Consider the following 23,084-nt stretch of genomic DNA (forward strand, 5'->3'; position numbering starts at 1 on the left):
TAACCTTTATTGGAGCATTATCTTGCAGAGATGAAGAAACAAATATATGTTTATTTTGCTTTCAATGATCTTATATATTATTTCTATTCTGCTAAAGGGTTGATAAGCCTCATGAAGAGAATCAGCAAAGTAAGAATTCTCCGCATAATTCAGATATGTTTTCAACTTAAATGTTAACTTTAAAATGACTTTGGGCCAGCCACGGTGACTCACGCCTGTAATCCCAGCACTTTGGGAGGCCGAGGCAGGTGGATCACTTGAGGTCAGGAGTTCAAGACCAGCCTGGCCAACATGGTGAAACTCCATCTCCACTAAAATAAAAATAATCTGGACATGGTGGCATCTGCCTGTAGTCTCAGCTACTCAGGAGGCTGAGGCAGGAGAATTGCTTGAACCCCAGAGGAGAAGGTTGCAGTGAGCTGAGATTAATCGAAAGATATAATTGAATTTTTTTTTATCTTTTAATTGTCATTTTATAGCTCCCCACCGCAGCTGCCCCCCACCCTTCCCTTCGATGACAATGTTTGCAGGCTTCAGGGGGACCAGGGAACAAAGCTGGGGCCTGGCAGCCCCACTATGCTGCTAGCCGGGGAGAACAAGTCACAATTACAAATTATCACAACAATTAGCGCCTGTACTTGGGGGATCTGCAAATTGAGGAGGCCCCAGCTCCTCATTGTACAGGGGTCTATTTGGCAGTGACCTTGCTCTGGAGACGATGATATTCCTTCAACCTGAGGGAATTGATGTTGATGAACCCGGTGGCATCAGTTTGTTCATAATCACCCTGCACGTTCATGCTTACCAGCTCCTCGTTGTAGAGAGACAGTGGGGACTCCCGGCCGAGGATGTACACCTGACCCTTGAGGACGGACACCTGCACTTTCCCTTCCACTCGCTCCTGGGACTTGGCAATGCAGTGGCGGACAAATTCACACTCAGGGCTGTGTCAGAAACCAGTATACACCAGCTCAGCAAATTTCAAGCCCAGGCCTTGTTTGATTTTGCGCACTTCCCGGTCCATGGTGAAGTCCTCGGTGTCTAAATGAGCATGGTAAAGGATGGTGCCTGCTAGGGTCTCGTAGATACCTCGGGACTTCATTCCAATGAAGCGGTTCTCCACGATGTCAACACGGCCCACGCCGTGCTTGCCCGCGGCTTCGTTCAGGTACATGAAGAGCTCCAAGGAGGTCTGGTGGGTGGTGCCATCCTTGACGTTGGTCACCTTCACAGGGACCCCTTTTTTGAACTCGATCTCGAGAATGTCAGGGGTGTTGGGGGCTTTGGCTGGGTCCTGGGTCTTCGAGTAGAGACCTGGAGGCGCTTGGTTCTTGGGGTTCTCCAGGATTCCAGCCTCGTAGGTGATGTGCATGAGGTTTTCATCCATGCTCCACGGGTTCTTGGGAGTGACCGGGATGGTAATCCCGTGTTGCTTTGCTTATTCCATCAGGTCATTGCGGCCCTTGACCCGGTTGTAGAATTCGGGCATCCTCCAAGGAGCAATGACCTTTATCTGGGCGGCCAGCGAGTAGCAGGTAAGCTCAAACCGGACCTGATCGTTCCCCTTTCCCGTGGCGCCGTGGGACACATACTTGGCCCCCTCCCGCTGGGCGATTTCCACTTGTTTGCGGGCGATGCAAGGCCTGGCGAGAGAGGTGCCCAGGAGGTAGCGGTCCTCATACAGTGCGCTGGACTGGATGGCCGGCCAGATGAACTCCTCCACAAACTCCCTGCTGACATCCTCAATGAATACCTTTTTGGCCCCAAGCTTCAGTGCCTTCTTCCTGGCTTCCTCGAAGTCTTCCTTCTGGCCAATGTTGGCCAGATAGGCAATGACGTCATAGCCTTGTTCCTTCAGCCACACGAGGATGCACGAGGTGTCCAGGCCGCTACTGTAGGCCAGAACCACGGAGTCTTTGCTGGACATAGCGTCCGGCTCGGGCAGCGGTGGCAGGCGGCAGAGCAGGCGAATTTTTTTTGAAATGAGAGAGAGAGCAGTTGAGCTACACAACTCAGTACAGAATTTCCTTTAGTCATGAGGTATGACTTCTGGAAAAGGAATCACTTCATTTATTCGTTCATGCATGTATTCATTCATTCAGTAAAAAATTATTGTGTGATATATGTATTAAGTAATTTTTTTTTTTTTGGAGACAGAGTTTTGCTCTTATTGGCCAGTCTAGAGTGCAGTGGCGCAATCTCAGCTCACTGCAACCTCCACCTTCCAGTTTCAAGCAATTCTCCTGCCTCAGCCTCCCAAGTTGCTGGAATTACAGGCGCCCGCCACCATGCCCAGCTAATTTTTTTGTATTTTTAGTGGAGACAGGGTTTCACCATGTTGGTCAGGCTGGTCTCGAACTGCTGACCTCGTGATCCACCTGGCTTGGCCTCCCAAAGTGCTGGGATTACAGGCGTGAGCCACCATGCCCTGCCCTATTTATTAAATAATTTAACCTAAGAACCTAAGACACCTAAAGAATAAGTAGGAGTTACCAAAGCAAAAAAAAAAAAAAAGTTACATGATAAAAACACAAATCATATTACTCTCTTCCTTAAAACTTCCTATGGCTTCCCGTTGTACTTAGAATAAAACTCACACTCCACACTTCCACAGCAAAAAGTCCCTGCGTGATTGGGTTCCTCCTGTCTGTGCCTCTTGCTTCAACTCCTGTTAGAGTTTGGGGTTCAGAGAATCAAACCTGTGAAAGGAAGTGGCAGATAGCAGGGTTGGGCAGAGCGGGAAGTCAAACTGCAATGCAGGCCCTGCAAAGACTCACTCAACCCAACAGCAAGCTCTAGGTGAGAAATGCCCGTCAGGTTATCCCACATGAGGCTGAAATGACTCTGCATTTGTACTCTCTTGTTTATTCACTAGATTCACTGCATCACCCCGGACGGGGAGATCTTGGGTAAGGTCATATGCCAAATGATCCTGAAATGCAGGCTCTATTAGATTTTTTGAAGAATATAAAAATCTTAGCTCTGAGAGAGCAGGCTTCCTACTGATCATTGTTTTTGGAAAACAAACAAACTTCCTTTACTTAGGACCTTGAATGCAAAAGTCCTTCCTTCACTTTAGCTTGCTCAGGAGCTGGGTATTTGTCTCTGCAGGTGCTGGCATAGGTCTCTGCAGCTGAGGCAGGCCCTGACATAGCTGCCAGTGGAGGCTGTTTGCTGACTGTACTCCCTGTAGGTGGGCAGCAAGTCCTATCTTGGAGAGCGGATGTGGAGGGCCATCTCCACGTCTTCCCCACAAGTCTAAAATCTTAATCTCTCCTGGGTCTTATCTCTCACTGCACACACATCATACCATGGAACTATTTCCAAAGGCTCTATCCTCATCCATAGTAAAATACCTCTAGATTAATCGGTTCTCCTTATCCTAGTACCTTCTAATTAAATTTCTGTGTCTTATAAATTGCCAGAGTAACAGGCAGATGTTGGAGGAAATATGTTCCCACTTTAGGAAATCTGAGATACTAAGAGAGAAGACTGTACTATATATATAGTATCAGAAATAACATCACCAAGCAGTAGAAGGGCAGCATTCATGATTCTGTCTTTGTATTCTCGTGGAAAGGGTTGCTCTGTGATTCTATCTCTAGGTACTGAATATATGTGGCTTTGAGGGTTCATTATTATTATTATTTTTATTATTTTTGAGACAGACTCTCGCTCTGTCACCGAGGCTGGAGTGCAGTGACACAGTCATAACTCACTGCAGTTTTGAACCGCTGGATTCAAGAGATCCTCCTGCCTTAGCCTCCCAGGGAGCTAGGACTACAGCATGTGCCACTACGTCTGGCTCATTTAATCTTTCTTTTTTTGTAGAGATGTGATCTCCCTATGTTGCTCAGGCTGCCCAGGCTGATCTCAAACTCCTGGGCTCAAGTGATTCTCCTGCTTTGGCCTCTCAAAGTGCTGGGGTAACAGGCATGAGCCGCCATGGCTGGCTGATGATTCATTCTTTGGCATTATGCAGTAAGTACTCTTACTTCCCATATGGTTTGTGAAGAATAGTATAGGCCTTCCAAATCAGTATTCCTGAGTTGTGTTACCATGACGCCCTCCTCAGTATTAACATTTAGCATTACATTGGATGAATTTGATATATTCTGCAAAATGCATCAGCAATTAGATACTATCTGGCTAAGTTAATATGACTATTTTTCACAGTGAAAGTCACACTTTGGTTTCTTCTAACCAAATGCTCTTGTCCCTTTCACGTGCCATCTCCTCATCCAGCTTTGTTAGAGACAGTTCATCAACATTGTGCTACCACATTTTCAGATATCTTGTTAAATTATAATTTAAATAATGATCTGAACATAAAATGAGATCATCTGAGTGCATTAAGTAGCACGAGTGTGGAAGCATTTCTAGTAGGAGCAAATCTCTCCAGACCGGCATCTTAGGCAAAAATTTTTCTTGACTGAAATCTTCCTCAGGCCAATGAATACCAAATTTAGATTTTGCTGGGCTCTTGCTGTTCTTAACTTAGAACATGATTAAGTCAATTACTTCTGAATTTATCCATAAATTCTTTACATTGTCTTTAATATTTAAAACAAAAACAAGGAGAGTTAAACTACATTAATTACTAAATGTTCTTGATTTAATACTGGATTTGGTAATATAAAATATGCAAATAACCCTGAGCTAAATTTTGACGCTGAAGAGCTGATCCTTCTTTAAATGTCTTTAACAACACAGCTAGTAGATTTGCAAAGGTACTCAAGAAACTAACCTACATCTTTTCTAAAAAAATAGAGACAGGGTCTCACTCTGTCACCCAGGGTGGCATGCAGTGGTGTGACAATAGCTCACTCAGCCTCAAACTCCTGGGGTCAAGCAATCCTCCCGCCTCAGTGTCTCGAAGTGTTGGGATTACAGGTGTGAGGCACCTGGCCTAACCTACACCTTTTTGTGTATGTATGCATACAACTGTGCAGTGCTCTGTTGCAAGCGAAACGATCCTGAAAGGCATGCTCTATCAGATTCTTTTGAAGGATATCAAAATCTTAGCTCTGAGAGAGCGGGCTTCCTACTGATCACTGTTTGTTGAAAACAAACCAACAAACAAACTTCTTTTACTTAGGATCTTGAAAGCAAAAGTCCTTCCTTCACTTTAGCTTGCTCGGGGGCTGGGTATTTGTCCTATTTGTGTCAGGCACTAGAGGGGAGTGTGACATCATACAAGTGCTGGGTTCTGACCTAAGAATCAGAAGACCAACTGTGTGCCCACTGGTATGCCCAAATACAGTGAAAAAGGACAGCAAAGGAGGGCTGAGACAAATCTTTTCCCAAGAATGAAATTGGACAACCATGGCTTCTGAAAATCGACTGAGACCTACAGTTTTACCCAAAAATTTCCAATGTGGGATTTTGATCCTTTTTGAGCGACAGCAACCTTCAAATGACTGGATTTTCATAGCTTTATTTTATTATTTATTTATTTTTTCATTATTATTATTTTTTTGAGATGGACTCTCTCTCTGTTGCCCAGGCTGGAGTGCAGTGGCGCAATCTCAGCTCACTGTGACCTTTGCCTCCTGGGCTCAAGCAATTTTCCTACCTCAGCCTCCCAAGTAGCTGGGATTACAAGTGCCTGCCACAACACCTGGCTGATTTTTGTATTTTTAGTAGAGATGGGGTTTTACCATGTTGGCCAGGCTGGTCTTGAACTCTTGACCTCAGGTGATCCTCCTGCCTTGGCTTTCCAAAGTGCTGGAATTACAGGTATGAGCTACCGGGCCCGGCTGATTTATTTTATTTTATTTTTTATTTTTATTTTTAAATTTTATTTATTTATTTTTTTGAGATGGTGTCTCGCTCTGTCGCCCAGGCTAGAGTGCAGTGGTGCCATCTCGGCTCACTGCAAGCTCCGCCTCCCAGGTTCAGGCCATTCTCCTGCCTCAGCCTTCCGAGTAGCTGGGACTACAGGCGCCTGCCACCACCCCTGGCTAATTTTTTCTATTTTTTAGTAGAGACGGGGTTTCACTGTGTTAGCCAGGATGGTCTGGATCACCTGACCTCATGATCCACCCACCTCGGCCTCCCAAAGTGCTGGGATTACAGACATGAGCTACCGCGCCCAGCTGATTTATTTTATTTTAAAATAATATACGGGCCAGGTGTGGTGACTCATGCTTGTAATCCCAGCACTTTGGGAGGCTGAAGCAGGAGGATCACTTGAGTCCAGGGGTTCAAGATCAGCCTGGCCAACACAGTGAGACCTCGTCTCTACTAAAAATAAAATATTAGCCAGCTGTGTCCTGCATGCCTGTGGTCCAGCTAATCAGGAAGGGGAGGTGGGAGGATTGCTTAAGCCCGGGAAGCCCGCCTGGGCTAGAGTAACACTCTGTCTCAAAAACAAAACAAAACCAAAAAAGATATATGCTTTCTTTTTTAAAAAAGAAAGCCAAACAATATAGAAAAAGTCAAACAAAATAGGAAACTACAAAGAAGAAAATAAATACCACCGGAAATCATGCTATATACTGCTACCATGTGGGGGGGCACTTATTCAGATATCTCTCTTTCATTCTCTGTCCACTTACGGAAATATGCACACAGTTTTTAAAGCATGGAGTAATACTCTACCTGCTGTTTCTGGAGTAGTATTGTTGTTGACAGAGTGACATCTTTCAATGGCAGGCGACTTGATTCTTGGTGGTAAAACAAGTGGTTGGTTATAAGTATGGGGTCTCATCGTGCCTAGGTTAACATTTCTTTTCCACTCACTATGTGCCATTGAGTAAGGGATTTAACCCATCTCTCTGTGCCTCAGTTTCCTTATATACAAAAGTGGGGACGATAATATTACCTACCTCAGAGAGTTGGTGTGAAGGTTATATCAGATCACATATTTAAGTACTTACTTAAGACAGTACCTGGAACATAGTAAGTACTTACTACATTTTAACTGTTGTTCTTAACAAAATAACTTTTAACTTCATAGTAACAATAAGGGGTTTTTAAATATAAAAGTGGAATCTTTTTAAAAATACTTTTCACCATATTTCGAAGCCATTCTTTTAACATAAATTATTACTCTTTTTGCACACAACTATATACATTATCCACTGAAATTAGTATTTGCAGGTAACTACCCTTTTGCGGAGGCCTACTTAAAAACTATCCTGTTGAACACAAGGTACCTTTAAATGAGACGGTTTTACATGGGCTTCCTTTATAAGACATTAGTCCAACTAAAAATCCTTGTTAATTATTAAACCCTTAGGTATTACAGGAATACCTGACACTGCAGATTGAAAACAGTGTTTGTCTCTCAAGTTAAACCAACAAGCTGATAGAAAAATGTAGTTATCAAGAGATTTTTAAAACTTCAATCCTTTTTCTCTTATAGTTAGTGAAGAGAGTAGAATATCTCCTGTTTTGGCTGACATCTCTGCAACCTGAACAATTGGCTTAAACCTCACTTGGGATTCCCGGTTGCTTCTTTCAGCATGGCGAAATTTGGCGTTCACAGAATCCTTCTTCTGGCTATTTCTCTGACAAAGTGTCTGGAGAGTACAAAACTGCTGGCAGACCTTAAAAAATGTGGTGACTTGGAATGTGAAAGTAAGTTTGCTTCCCCCGCTTCTTCTCCTCCTAAATTGAGGCTCTGAAATGACATAGAATCTTATTGTGGTCATGCATGATAAAAATGAGTATTGATATCATTGAGAAATATTTGGATTATGAAGTATAGCTTGGTATAAAAAAGAAATGTTGGAAGCAAAGCATTTTGTGGTAGTATTTAATGCAAATATACAAATAGCAAAAATCAGTCTGCTATAGAAATATACCAGAAGTTAAAAAACTAATCAGCTCTTTTACTATTTTTAAAGATAAATCTAGGAGTCTCTGAGCCTATTCTGGCTCAGAAGGCTGCCCATTTAAAAAAAAAAGATAAATCTAATTGATTCATATAAAAAAAGACATCAGGCTAATTTGATAGGCCTTTATTTATGAAGGCCTTTTACTTTTTAGTTTCTGTTTCACACTCAGAACTTTGTGATTCTCATGACGTTCCTAAAAAGTGTTTTTATTTCAAACCATCATGATTTATTCTTCTAAACTTTACCAAATGTTAATCATTTCTGTATTATTTATTATGTAAAAATACTGAAATCAGGGCTAGAATATAAATTTTTTATTTATATCATTGAATATAAAGCTTTCTTTACTATAAATGGAAATTAATTTCCATTCCATTGCTAAAGAACTTATTTTCTGTTATTAGTTTTATGGTGCAAAATAAATTACATCCCAATATATTAGAGTTGCTTTAAATAAGTTATTTTTCCTTTTGTTTTTATTTTATAATAAATAGATATATTTTCTCTCTCAGCAGAATCAAAAGTTGCTTTAAGTAAATTCTCCCTTTTTGTTTTTTTTTTCCTCTGAGATGGAGTCTTGCTCTGTCACCCAGGCTGGAGTGCGATGGCACCATCTCAGTTCACTGCAACTTCTGCCTCCCAGGTTCAAGTGATTCTCCTGTCTCAGCCTCCCTAGTTGCTGGGATTATAGGGGCACGCCACCACACCCGGCTAATTTTTTGTAGTTTAGTAGAGATGGGATTTCACTGTGTTGCCCAGCCTGAGCTCACGGAATCCACCCGCCTCAGCCTCCCAAAGTGCTAAGATTACAGGCATAAGCCACCACGCCCAGCCGTGAGAATTACTTCTAATTTGCAACATGAAAATTAAAAATGAAAAATGTTATTAGTATAAACATAAATAACTTTTAAGTAATAATTTTGAGTAAACATTCTTCCTTAACTTTTTGGACATATACTGTAATATACGGAGAAGTTTACTAGATGATGTTTTATTATCATAATAATCTTTTGCTGGGTGTGGTGGCTTGCACCTGTAATCCCAGCACTTTGAGAGACTGAGGTGGGAGGGTCACTTGAGTCCAGAAGTTTGAGACCAGCCTGGACAACACAGTGAGACCTCATCTCTACAAAAAATCAAAAAAGTTAGCTGGGCATGGTGGCACAAGCTATAGTCCCAGCTACTAGGGAGGCTGAGGTGAGAGGATGGCTTAAACCTGGGAGGTGGAGGCTGCAGTCAGCTATCATTATGCCACTGCACTCTAGCCTGGGCAACAGAACAAGACCCTGACTCAAAAAAATATATATAAAGAAAAAAAAAATCAGGACGGGCGCGGTGGCTCACGCTTGTAATCCCAGCACTTTGGGAGGCCGAGGCGGGTGTATCACGAGGTCAGGAGATCGAGACCACGGTGAAACCCCGTCTCTACTAAAACTACAAAAAATTAGCCAGGCGTGGTGGCGGGCGCCTGTAGTCCCAGCTACTCGGAGAGGCTGAGGCAGGAGAATGGCGTGAACCTGGGAGGCAGAGCTTGCAGTGAGCCGAGACTGCGCCACTGCACTCCAGCCTGGGCGACAGAGTGAGACTCCGTCTCAAAAAAAAAAAAAAAAAAGAAAAAAAAATCTTTCTTTCCCTCTTTATATTACAACCTCGTTTTCCTTTCCTTAGGGCCAGACATGGAACATGAAAAGGGAACATTCAAATTTATAGAAATTTATAATGTTATTTTAACTTTAATTGCACAACAATAAAAATATCTTATTTTACATATGTTAGTATAGTTATAATAGATAATATGGTGTGTATATTACTTCATGTGTTGAACTGTTGAATCTGGCATATGTGGCTGTGATTCGTTCATAGTTATTGCGGGCCTACTACATGTTGGGTTGGGCAGGGGGCAGGGGCTATGCATCTAAGGGGAATAAAATGAGATGTAAGATAAGTTTCTTCCCCTTCAGAAAATTTAATTTTAGTGAAAGATGACAAGACAGGTTAAAATGAAACAGTAAATAGTGATGCAGCCTTGTAAGGATAATAGGTAATATTCAAGTTCAGAGAAAGGGCAATCACAGTAGGCTGGAATAATCAGGCTGCCTCATAGGGGAAGCAGGACATGACTTAAGCATGAAGGGGGCAAAATCGTGTCTAGGTTGGGGAAAGGGCAGAAAGAAAAGCTCAGAATAAGGAAGGGGATTTTGCAGTGGGAAGAACCTCAGGGCAAATCGGGCTCCACTAGGGCTGTGTGACCAATTCTCTGAGCCTTCACTAAAGGCTCATTTATTAGACTGAGATGAAATTATTTACCTCATATATCTGTTTTGAGGATTTAATAAAATAAAAATATGAGAGCACTTATCATAATGCCTAGAATATGGTAAGTGCCAGGAAGAAAACTGATTATCTTTTGTCCTTTCCTACAGACTAGAGAATGATAATGATATGTTCTAGGGACAATGGATAAACAAGCTTGAGTGTAGCCAAGTCTGTGTGAAGGGGTAGGAAGAGGTCCTTTCAAGTAGAGAAAGGGAACCAGGTTATGGACAGCCTTGGATACCAGGCCCAGAGGCTTAGACTCGATTCTGTGTGTAATGGGAAGGCTATGTAGGTTTTTGAGGCCATAAATGATATAAAGAAATTAGCATTTGGAAACATATAGGATGCATTGAGGGAGAGCAAGATGAAAGGGGGAGAAATATCATTTTAATTTAAAGTGTGTATTTTTCTTTACATGTTTTACATAGCTTTAATAAGCAGAGTCTCAGCCATGAGAGATTACAGAGGACCTGACTGCCGATACCTGAACTTCACTAAGGGAGAAGAGATATCTGTTTATGTTAAACTTGCAGGAGAAAGGGAAGATTTGTGGGCAGGAAGTGTAAGTAACAACTTTTAAAAATTGAATGCGGAATAAATGACCAACTTGCACAAGGATTCCTTCCTTTTCTTTTCTTTTTTTTTGGAAACAGGGCCTGGCTGTGTCACCCAGGCTGGAATGCAGTGGTGCAATCACAGCTCACTACAACTTCCAAATTCCAACTCCTGAGCTCAAGCCATCCTCCCACCTCAGCCTCCTGAGTAGCTGGGGCTACAGGTGTGTGTCACCACACCTGGCTAATTTTTGTATTCTTGTATTTTTGTATTCTTGGTATTCAGCGTTTCACTCTGTTGCCCATGCTGGTCACAAACTCCTGAGCTAAAGTAATCTGCCTGCTTCGGCCTCCCAAAGTGCCAGGATTACAGGTGTGAGCCACTGCGCCCGGCCAAGGATACCTGCTTTTCATCTTTAAAGAAACGTTAAGAATTTCAAAACACTTTATATATATTAAGAACTCTTAACGTATTTAAACAAACAAAAATGATCATGTTCAGTGGTGGTTCCAATATTTCTATAAAAGAGGCTTTTTGGGAAGGCAGTATGGTTGGGATGGATGGCTGAGAGAATGCCTTGAATTTATTTTTACATAGCATGCAGTGTTTTTAAAATTAGATTTTTATATTTATTTGGAGGGACTTCATATTATGGGATGGCTAGGCAACCCCAGTCATTTCTTAGTGCTGCCAATGGTCAAGGTTTTTGTTTGTTTGTTTTTTGAGACAAAGTCTCACTCTTGTTGCCCAGGCTGGAGTGCAGTGGCGCGATCTCTGCTAACTGCAACCTCCGCCTCCCGGGTTCAAGCAACTCTCCTGCCTCAGCCTCCCGAGTAGCTGGGATTACAGGCGCGTGCCACCACGCCCGGCTACTTTTTGTATTTTTAGTAGAGATGGGGTTTTACCATGTTGGTCAGGCTGGTCTCAAACTCCTGACCTCAGGTGATCCACCTGCCTTGGCCTTCCAAAGAGCTGGGATTACAGGCATGAGCCACTGCGCCCTGCCAATGGTCAAGTTTTAAAGCGACTGCAAAGTTTTAGTTAATCAGATTAAAAGACATGTCTTTCTCAGCAATTGAAGGACTGAGTTGTTACTGAAGAGATCCCCAGAAAGGTTGGTAGCTAGGGAAGCTAGGTATGTAAGTTTTTTTTTTTTTTTTTTGAGACAGAGTCTCGCTCTGTCACCCAGGCTGGAGTGCAGTAGTGCGATTTCAGCTCACTGCAACCTCTGCTTCCCGGGTTCAAGCGATGCTCATGCTTCAGCCTCCCAAGTAGCTGGGATTACAGGTGCCTGCCACCACGCCTGGCTAATTTTTGTATTTTTAGTAGTGACGGGGTTTCACCATGTTGGCCAGGCTGGTCTGGAACTCTTGACCTCAGGTGATCCACCTGCCTTGGCCTCCCAGCGGGCTGGGATTACAGGTGTGAGCCACCATGCCCGGCCCTAGGTGTGTAAGTTTTTTTTTTTTTTGAGACGGAGTCTCGCTCTGTCGCCCAGGCTGGAGTGCAGTGGCGCGATCTCGGCTCACTGCAAGCTCCGCCTGCCGGGTTCACGCCATTCTCCTGCCTCAGCCTCTCCGAGTAGCTGGGACTACAGGCGCCAGCCACCACGCCCGGCTAATTTTTTGTATTTTTAGTAGAGACGGGGTTTCACCGTGGTCTCGATCTCCTGACCTCGTGATCCACCCGCCTCGGCCTCCCAAAGTGCTGGGATTACAAGCGTGAGCCACCGCGCCCGGCCGGTGTGTAAGTTTTTTATAGAGAAAAATAACAGCTCAGGCCAGGCGCAGTGGCCCACGCCTGTAATATCAGCACTTTGGGAAGCTAAAGTGGGCAGATCACTTGAGGCCAGGAGTTTGAGACCAGCCTGGACAACATGGCAAAACCTCATCTCTGCTAAAAATATAAAAATTAGCCGGGTGTAGTAGTGCATGCCTGTAAACCCAGCTACTTGAGAGGCTAAAGTGGGAGGATCGCTAGAGTCCGGAGGTAGAGGCTGCAGTGAACCGTGATTGCACCACTGCACTCCAGCCTGCGTCACAAAGTGAGATCCTGTCTCAAAAACAAAAACAAAAACAAAAAAAAACCCCCCAAACAACAAAAAAACCCAGCTGATAGAGCCTTTTATTTGGCCCAAAGCTTTAGTGTGCTGAAATCCCTAGAAGGTTAAATCATCTCTGAATGTATAACATGGGAAAATTAATGATTAATACTTTCCATTGAAAAAAGGCTTATATTTGATTGTATCATTATGGTTTACAATGAAAAGGTGCTAGGATAAGCACTTTTACTGCCAAGCTGAACAAGCATGGTCAACTTGATACATGTATCACTTCCATATTACATATGCACCAGACCTGTTTTTTTGTATAGCCTCTGTGGTCACTGTTTGAAGGAGCAGATTTTATTTAAAAATTCTGCTTTTCCCATCAGGGGCTATAGGACTGGACTTCTAATTGTCACTGGCCAGAATTGCTTGTCTGGCCTCTGCAGTTCCCAACTTTCCTTACTCTTCTGGTGCCTTTAAAACGCCAGTCTAAGGCCAGGTGTGGTGGCTCATGCCTATAATCCCAGTGCTTTGGGAAGCTGAGGCAGGAGGAACACTTGGGATCAAGAGTTCGAGACCAGCCTGGGCAGCATAGCAAGAATACACACACACACACACACACACACACACACACATACACACACAAATTAGTGGGGTGTTGTGGTACCTGTCTGTAGTCCTAGCTACTTCGGAGGCTGAGGGAGGCTGAGGCGGAAGGACTGCTTGAACCTGGGATTTAGAGGTTACAGTGAGCTATGACTGCACTGCTGCACTCCAGCCTAGGCAACAGAGCAAGACTCTGTCTCTATTAAAAAACAAAAACTAAAAAACAATCTATATCTTGAATTCATTGGAGGCATCCAATGCAGCCGTACAAAAAGTGACATCTTAGGTGTCATAATAGGCAAAGAAAGCATTCTTTTTTATTTACTATATGTGAAAATAATGGTTCCACACAAAAGCAGTGTTTAATGTGTGGAGCCAGGGTAAAGTTTTAGGCACATTTAGTTTTGTGCATTTGATGTTTAGTTCATGCAGTTAGCTGTTTAAGGAACCACACTGTGGACCCACAGGCTGTCAGTTTCCAAACAGTTATAGCAACTGGAGAGCTGGACAAATCACAGTTGAGGTATAACGGTGCTGGATTAGAGGACCAAAAGAAATATGTTCTTTAAAACTTTAACAGGGTTAGGAAATGGGCTGAGGGTGGATGTGTAAGCCTTCACCCTTGGGGCACAATCTGCCTGTGCTTGAACCGGGTTAAAAGGATCTCTGTTATCAAGGTAGCCCCAGAAAAGTAGAATGGAACCAAATCCTCCCTGGAGGACTTGTAGACCTTTACTATCATGATGAATCCATTTGTGGCCCTTCAGAATTTAAACCGCCTGTCTGATTTTAACATCCTGAAAACATTGAATATGTCACTACTCCATCTAGCTTGGCTACTGCAACCATTGCCTTGCCTTTTGATATCCCAGGTGTACTAGTGTAAATCTGCAGTTGACCTGGACAAGAAAGGTCGTTAAAAAACAGAAAAACGAATAAAATGAGTAAGTGGAACAGGTTTCCTTCTGAAGTTTGAAACAGTGACATTTCATGATTTAGCTCTTTGTTCCTTAAATAAATGCTCTTCTTTTGAATAACAAAAGAATATTATTTCACTCTCTTTTATATGGAAGTTGATAGTCAAGCAATGGTTGCGATTCAGAGTAGATGAAAGCCAAGGACGTGGGACAAAATTAGGTTCAATAATTATTATTGCTTTGATCATTCTTCCTCGATAATCTTTGTTCTTCATTTTGACAGAAAGGAAAGGAGTTTGGATATTTTCCCAGAGATGCAGTCCAGATTGAAGAGGTGTTCATATCTGAGGAAATTCAAATGTCAACTAAAGTGAGTAAACTCATTCTCAGTTGTTAATTGAATTTAAAATTTCTTGGTTAAAACAGTTTTCCCAGGTATCAGTGCCTATTGGTTATGTACCTTTTATAGTGAATGCTTAAAATAGTTGGCCTGAGAACTTACTCCAGGAATAGCTTGAATATTTGAATAAAATTAAGTAAGACAAATTTGGTGACAGTAAAAGATTTTGCTTTCTGAACAATTAACAGACAGGCAGTAGAGTGTAGTAGTTAAGAGCATGGATTCTGGAGATGGACTGAGTTCCAAGTCTGACTCAACCACTTAGAAGCTATGTGGCCTGGTATGCCTCAATTTCCTTATCTGTAAAATGGGGGTGCTGAGTATAATATAGTGCTACCTTACATATACTGAAGAATAAATGAGTATACGTAAAGTACGTAGAACAGCACTAAGTGCTCAGTAAGTGTTTTATATTATTACTAATGCTATTGTCTTACTAAGATAAAAGTTTATTTTCCACCACACTCCTTAGTCTCATATCTGTACCTCCTCTTTTGCTGTTGGAGTTTTTCATGAGCATCATAATGTTGGGCTTCAAGGGAATCAGGAGGTGACTTTTCAATTAATAAACTTGGTTAGCTCATTTAATTCAGATTCTGGGTTAAGCCAATTTACCTTAAATAAGGTCAGTGAGAAGTGAGTCTGTCTAGTTAAACAAACTGCCTATTTTCTGGCTCTTTCCCATTGCAAACTCTGGGATTAGCTGTCTATTTACTATATAATAATTGGTCCCGTCAGTTCTATCTCTAAAATATATCTGGAGTATATTGTCTTCTCTTCAATTCCATTTTCACCCTAATTCAAGGCACCATCATCTCTTGGCTGGAAAGAAGTGGTACAATCAAACTGTACTACAGCCCAGAATTTCTGAGGCTCAAGCAATCCTCCCGCCTCAGCCTCACCAATGGCTGGGACTACAGGTGTGCCAACACAAGCAGCTTCATCTATTGATTAGAATACTAAATAGCCTTCTAACTATACTTCTTCCCTATACTTTTGCCCTCTTTCAATCCATTCTCCAAACAGTAATGAATCTTGTAAAAACAAAAAATCAGATTATGTCATTCTTTTGGTTAAAGCCCTTTAGTGGCTTTTCACTGGACCTGGAATAAATCCCAGACTTCTTACCCTGGCTTCACAGTCCCACATGATCTGCTCCTGCCTCCTTTGCTGACCCTGTCTCTGGTGCCACTCTCCCCTCACTCACCATGATCCTGGCTAATCTGGATTTTTGACTATTCTTAGAACATGCCAAACTCTTTCCCAGCCTGGGGACCCAAACAGGCTATTTCTTCTGGTTGGAATGCTTTCCCCAAATACTTCACTTGGCTAGTTCCTTCTTATCCATTAGGCATGAGATTAAACATCAGTGCCTTCTAGGAAACTTTTGGAAGCAAAGGATATGTTTTAACATCTGGATTGTGGTGATGGTAACACAAGTGTATACATTTGTTCAAACGCATACATTCATTATATGCAGTTTATGTATACCAATTATACCTCGATAAAACTGAAATGAAAGTATGCTGAGTTTGAAAATTAAAAATAAAAACCAGTGACTTGGAGAGGACTTTCATGATGATTCTAAAGGAATTATTGCTTCTTAATCACAGCTTTCTGTTTATTTCCTTCATAGCACTTATTGCATTTTTTTTTTTTTTTTGAGATGGCGTTTCGCCTCTTATTGCCCAGGCAGGAGTGTAATGGCACAATCTGTGCTCACTGCAACCTCCGCCTCCCAGGTTCAAGTGATTCTCCTTCCTCAGCCTTCCAAGTAGCTGGGATTACAGGCACCCGCCACCAAGCCTGGCTAATTTTTGTATTTTTAGTAGAGACGGGATTTCACCATGTTGGTCAGGCTGGTCTCAAACTCCTGACCTCAAGTGATCCACTCGCCTCGGCCTCCCAAAGTGCTGGAATTACAGGTGTGAGCCACCGCACCTGTCCTCATTTATTGCAATTTACAATTAGTTTTCTCTGTTGTTTGCTGCAGAATCCCAGCACCTAGCACAGTGCCAGGCATAAAGTAGCACACAGATGCCTCAAATTCTTATGTCAAGCTCCCTGGGAAACAGATATTGAGACAAATCTTTGCATCCACGAAGTTTGCTGGGTAGTACTCTTGGGAATAGCATCTGTGAAGAACAAAAGAAAAAGCGGGACTTGGCTGGGCACCGTGGCTCACACCTGTAATCCCAGCACTTTGGGAGGCTGAGGCGAGTGGATCACTTGAGGTCAGGGGTTCAAGACCAGCCTGGCCAACATGGTGAAACCCCGTGTCTACTAAAAATACAAAAATTAGCTGGGTGTGGTGGTGCATGCCTGTAATCCCAGCTACTTGGGAGGCTGAGGCAGGAGAATTGCTTGAACCCGGAAGGCAGAGGTTACAGTGGGCCAGGATTGCTTGCCCCACTGCATTCCAGCCTGGGCAACAGAGTGAAACTTTGTCTCAAAAAAAAAAAAAAAAAGAAGAGGAAAAAGAAAAAAGAAGCATCATGACCAGGCAGACAGATAAGTCAAATTGTGATGTAGTTGCAGTGAAGGTCTCAGTTGATTTCCTAAGGAGCCCTGGAGCTGGAATGGCCCTTTGGAGTTGTCTTTAATAGAGGGAGAGGCAAGATGATTTGGGCCTTTTATCCCCACATTTCTCATTGTATCTTGGGTACTGTAACTTTGGGCTGGGATATGGGAGTATTTACTAGAGACAGTTACTATTCTAAACACTTGACTCATTTAATCCTCACAACACCTCGGTAAAATAGGTACTGTCAATTTCCTTGGAGGTTTCAAGGAGGAAATTTCCCTCTGAAAGTCAGATGAAAAGTCAACTTGCAAAAGGAAGATTAATAAGTGAAAAGGCATACAAATTTATTTGATCACAATTTTACGTGGCATAGGAAACTTCAGAATGAAGAATCAGGCTGGGGGTGGTGGCTCATGCCTGTAATCCCTGCAGTTTGGGAGGCCAAGGCAGGTGGATCACCTGAGGTCAGGAGTTTGAGACCAACCTGACCAATATGGTGAAACCACGTCTTTACTAAGAATACAAAAATTAGCCAGGTGTGGTGGTGTGCGCCTGTTTTCCCAGCTACTTGGGAGGCTGAGACAGGAGAATTGCTTGAACCTGGGAGGCAGAGGTTGCAGTGAGTGGAGATCGTGCCACTGCACTCCAGACTGGACGACAGAGCAAGTCTCCATCTCAAAAAACAAACAAGAAAAAGAATGAAGACCCAAAGATACAGAGGAAACTGTCCATTTTTATGCTTAGCTTCAATAAAGTATGGATAGCCCTGTAGAGATATGACTGAACAAAAAGGGTATGATCTAATGCAGTAGACTGAGTGGAGGAAAAGCCTGTCTGTCTAGATTCTCCTTGGCTTTGCTGAGCATGCATTGCATCTTTCTGGCTATAGGGCAGGGCCTTCCCTGGAATGGGGGTCTTATGCCCTACAATCAAAAAAGTTAGGTCAGATAATTTATGAATAGCTTTGCATAGAAAAGAGGAGGAAAAATTAGAGTAATAATTTTAGATTGTATGGCTGGCTTTGGAGAAAAGAGGTTCTGGTTTCTATGACCTGCCTTGGGAAAGAGGGATTCTACTTTCTATGACTAGCCTCAGGGGAAAATGAGACTGAGAGGTGGAGAATAGGAGAAGGTCAGAAAAGAATTTTGCTTCTGATGCCTTCATTTCAGGAGTATTTCTGAGCCCCAACATCCTCATCTTACAGATGAAGGAGACTGAGGCATAGAAAGATCATAAAATTCACCCAAGGTCACAGAAGTAGTAGATGGCAGGGTTGGGCATTGAACCCAAAGAGTTTGACTCCAGAGTCTGTTCTTAACCATGTACTAGACTGCAGTGCCAAGTATATATTGTAAAATTGCAATTCTAAAGCTTATTCTTTAAAAAACCTAAACTTTATTCTCATTTCATAATGGTAATATCCAAAGGCAGCACACATCACTATTTCTAACATTCGGATTAAAAAAAAAGTCTTCGTCATGTTTTTTCTTAATGGTTTGGTGGTTCTGTGAGATGTGCAAGTAGATCCTCACTTCCATTGGCTGTATGCAATATCTCAATAAATGACGTCAAATTGTTTTAGTGCAAATTTTTTTTTTTTTTTTTTTTATTTAAAAAACAGGGTCTCACTCTGTCACCCAGGCTGGAGTGCAGTGGCACAATTATAGCCCACTGGAGCCTCAACCTCCCAGGCTCAAGTGATCTTCCCACCTCAGCCTCCAGAGTAGCTGGGACTACAGCGCATGCCACTATGCCTGGCTAATTTTTGTATTTTTTTGTAGAGACAGGGGTTCTCCATGTTGCCCAGGCTGGGTATAAACTCCTGGGCTCAAGCAGTCTGCCCACTTCAGCCTCCCGAAGCACTGGGATTATAGGCATGGGCCACCGCACCTAGCTAAATTTTTTTTTTTTTTTTTTTTTTAAAGACAGGATCTTGCCCTGTTGCTCAGGCTGGAATGAAGTGGTACAATCATGGCTCACTGCAGCCTTGACCTCCTGGGCTCAAGTGCTCCTCCTGCCTTGGCCTCCCAAAGTGCTGGGATTACAGGCATAAGCCACTGTGTCCAGCCTTTTGGTGCAAATTTTTACAAGGTTTTCATGCTTTAGAGCAGAGGTGTCCAATCTTTCGGTTTCCCTGGGCCACCCTAGAAGAAGAAGAATTATCTTGTGCCACACATAAAATACACTAACACTAATAAAGCTGATGAGCGAAAAAGAAATATTGCAAAAAAAAAATCCCACAGTATTTTTTAAAAGTTTATGAATTTTTGTTGGGCCGCATTCAAAGCCATCCTGGGCTGCACGCAGCCTGTGGGCTGCAGGTTGGACAAGCTTGCTTTAGAGTCTCTGGTCTGTCTGAGCTATAACCGTATGCTGTGAAATTCCCCTGTTAGTCAATGTTGTGCTGCTATAACAGAATACCAGAGACTGGATAACTTATAAAGAAAATAAATTTATTTCTCACAGTTCTGAAGGCTGAGAAATCTTCTTGATGCAACATCTCATACTGGAAGGCAAGATGGGGAGAAAGGGAGAGAGAGAGTGCAAGACAAGCGCCGAACTGGTGGTCCTTTTATAAGGGAACCCACTCCTGTGATAACAAGCCCACTCACGCAGTAATGGCATTAATCCCACCCATTCTGCCCTTATGGACTGATCATCTCTCACCAGGCCTCACCTGTCAACAATATTGCATTTGGGATTAAGTTTCCAATATACGGTTTTTGGGGCCACAGTCAAACCATGGAACCCTATCTCAAATCACTGCAAACACACGTGTGTTCAGTCAGTGTGTTCTTAGGAGGTAGAAGATTTTGTGGATATGCGTGCCTTTTCATCAGATTTTGTTTGCAGAATACACTGAAAGCATTGATTGCCTCTGCTTCTCAGAAATTTCAATTATTTTTTAAAATTTTTATTTATTTATTTATTTTTTTTGAGACAGAGTCTCACTCTGTCACCCAAGCTGAAATGCATTGGTGCGATCTTGGCTCACTGCAACCTCTGCCTCCTGGGTTCAAGCAATTCTCCTGCCTCAGCCTCCCAAGTAGCTGGGACTACAGGCGCCCACCACCAGGCCTGGCTAATTTTTGTATTTTTTAGTAGAGATGGGGTTTCGCCAGGTTGGCCAGGCTGATCTCGAACTCCTGAGCTCAGGCAATCCACCCACCTGAGCCTCCCTAAGTGCTGGGATTACAGTCGTGAGCCACCATACCCGGCCCCAAAATTTCAACTATTTAATAACAAAGAAATCATAATGGGCCTGGTGTGGTGGCTCACATCTGTAAACCCAGCGCTTTGGGAGGCTGAGGCGGGATGAATGCTTGAAGCCAGAAGTTCAAGCTCAGCCTGGGCAACATAGACTCTATCTTCACAATTTTTAAAAATTAGCTGGGTATAGTAACAGCTACTTGGGAGGCTGAGGAGGGAGGATTGTTTGAATCCTAGAGTTCAAGCAAGCTGTGGGCTATGCTCCAGCCTGGGCAGCAGAGCAAGACCCTGTCTCTAAAAACAAACAAAGAAACAAAAAACCATAATGTAAAAGGTTTTTCATTTATGTTTACATAATTAGCCTTGAAGTCAGTTGTGATACAAGTGTTTGAATTTTTGCTCTGCTGTTGAGCTAGTCATGTGTCTTGGGAATATCATAATCATCCATTTTAAATGACACAGGGAGAAACAAGGAGCTCTAGTACATTCATGTTAATCATATACTTATTTTTTCCTTTTAGGAATCTGACTTTCTTTGTCTTCTTGGAGTAAGTTACACATTTGACAATGAAGAGAGTGAATTAAACGGTGATTATGGTGAAAATATGTATCCTTATGAAGAAGATAAAGATGAAAAATCTAGTATATATGAAAGTGATTTTCAGATAGAACCTGGATTTTATGCAACTTATGAAAGTACTTTGTTTGAAGACCAAGTTCCAGCATTAGAGGCTCCTGAAGATATCGGAAGTACCAGTGAATCAAAAGACTGGGAAGAGGTAGTTGTGGAAAGTATGGAACAGGATCATGTTCCAGAAGTGCATGTCCCACCATCTTCAGCTGTGTCTGGAGTCAAAGAATGGTTTGGATTGGGAGGAGAACAAGCTGAAGAGAAAGCTTTTGAATCAGTTATTGAACCTGTACAAGAAAGCTCATTTCGGAGTAGAAAAATAGCAGTGGAAGATGAGAATGACCTAGAGGATTTAAATAATGGTGAGCCTCAAACAGAACATCAGCAAGAATCTGAATCAGAAATTGATTCAGTGCCAAAGACACAGTCTGAACTAGCATCTGAGTCAGAGCACATTCCCAAACCTAAACCCGCTGGTTGGTTTGGTGGTGGATTTACAAGTTATTTAGGTTTTGGAGATGAGGATACAGGGCTTGAATTAATAGCTGAAGAAAGCAATCCACCACTGCAAGATTTTCCCAATTCCATATCATCTGATAAAGAAGCCACAGTTCCATGTACAGAAATATTAACAGAAAAAAAAGACACACTCACTAATGATAGCTTGAGTCTCAAGCCAAGTTGGTTTGATTTCGGTTTTGCTATACTAGGCTTTGCATATGCCAAGGAAGAGAGAATTATGTCAGATGACAGGAAAAATGAAGACGATGGTGGGGCAGATGAGCATGAACATCCTCTAACAGGTGAACTAGACCCTGAAAAAGAACAAGAAATAGAAATGATAAAAATTATAGAAACAGAAGATCAAATAGACAAGAAACCAGTCTTAGAAAAAACAGACGAATCTGATACTATACCATATTTGAAAAAGTTCTTGTATAATTTTGACAACCCTTGGAACTTCCAGAACATTCCAAAGAAAACAGAATTGCCATTTCCCAAACAGATACTGGATCAAAATAATGTAATTGAAAATGAAGAAACTGAAGAATTTTCCGTTGATAATTACCCCACTGATAATACAAAAGTTGTGATGTTCAAAAGTTCATACAGTCTGTCAGGTTGGTATGAAAATATTTATATTAGCATTTATTTTATTTTTAAACATAATTTATTTTTATAAGTGCAAATCAGATGAAAAAGTCCAGGAATCCACGTTTTTCAAAATACTTAGCTTTTTCATCAATTTCCGGTTTACTCTGGAATTTAGATCTTAATATTATAAAATAAAATCTCAACAGAAAAACAATGATTGGAGATCTAAAGATGTTCCAAGAAAATCTTAAAGTATTTTACAATAAATTTTAATTTTTATCAAAATATTGTATGTAAATAGTTTAAAATTTGAAATAGTGCTAAGGCATATTTTTTTTTGACAAAAGCAATTTCTGTTCTCTCCATCTACCTCCACTCCTACTGCTTTCCCAGAGACAGTAATTTTCTTTTTTGTTTTTAAAGCAGTATCTTTTTAGTATTTAAGAGTTTTCTAAATAGAATCTTTATACTGTCCTGCTTTGATTATCCTATTTTAGATAATGTCTATTGATTTCCTATTCTGGTAGGTGTGGATTTTCTCATTCACATTCGCTTTTTAGCCCAATAACACCTTCCCAATACAACTATATGTGAATGATTTTCTTAGAAACCTAAGCTAAGGGAAACTTTTTTTTTTTTTCCAGACAGTGTCTCACTTCATCGTCTAAGCTGGAGCGCAGGGGCATGATCTCAGGTCACCGCAGCCTCGACCTCCTGGGCTCATGCAATTCTCTCACCTTAGCCTCCCAAGCAGCTAGGACTATGGGCACGTGCCAACACAGCCGCTAATTTTTGTATTTTTTGTAGAGACGGGGTTTCACTATGTTGCCCATGGTGGTCTCGAACTCCTGAGCTCAAGCGATCTGCCCCACTCAGCTGCCCAAACTGCTAGGATTACAGGTGTGAGCCATTGTGCCTGGCCAGCTAAGGGAAACTTCA

At 42.1% G+C, this 23,084-nt stretch overlaps 1 protein-coding gene and 2 pseudogenes across 4 annotated transcripts in view; 1 reads left to right on the forward strand and 2 right to left on the reverse strand.

The window, feature by feature from the left end:
* Nucleotides 1–620: 620 nt before the first annotated feature.
* Nucleotides 621–1,927, reverse strand: LOC100606894 (annotated as a pseudogene). Its single transcript, XR_121612.4, has one exon. The product of XR_121612.4 is annotated as an argininosuccinate synthase pseudogene (transcript).
* LOC115835383 lies at nt 827–1,947 on the reverse strand (annotated as a pseudogene). The gene has a single exon (XR_004030350.1). The product of XR_004030350.1 is annotated as an argininosuccinate synthase pseudogene (transcript).
* Nucleotides 1,948–7,273: 5,326 nt separating this feature from the next.
* MIA2 (MIA SH3 domain ER export factor 2) overlaps nt 7,274–23,084 on the forward strand; it is a 96,106-nt gene continuing 80,295 nt past the window's right edge. The window contains exons 1-4 of one of the 2 annotated variants that reach the window (XM_030813792.1): nt 7,274–7,584; nt 10,589–10,722; nt 14,569–14,655; nt 20,941–22,171. In XM_030813792.1, coding sequence (XP_030669652.1) covers nt 7,470–7,584; nt 10,589–10,722; nt 14,569–14,655; nt 20,941–22,171 — 1,567 coding nt within the window. In that variant the 5' untranslated portion in view covers nt 7,274–7,469. The remainder of the gene's footprint in view (nt 7,585–10,588; nt 10,723–14,568; nt 14,656–20,940; nt 22,172–23,084) is intronic. The other variant, XM_030813795.1, reaches the window with a different exon arrangement.

Source organism: Nomascus leucogenys, chromosome 1a, assembly GCF_006542625.1.
Source record: "Nomascus leucogenys isolate Asia chromosome 1a, Asia_NLE_v1, whole genome shotgun sequence".
NCBI lineage: Eukaryota > Metazoa > Chordata > Mammalia > Primates > Hylobatidae > Nomascus > Nomascus leucogenys.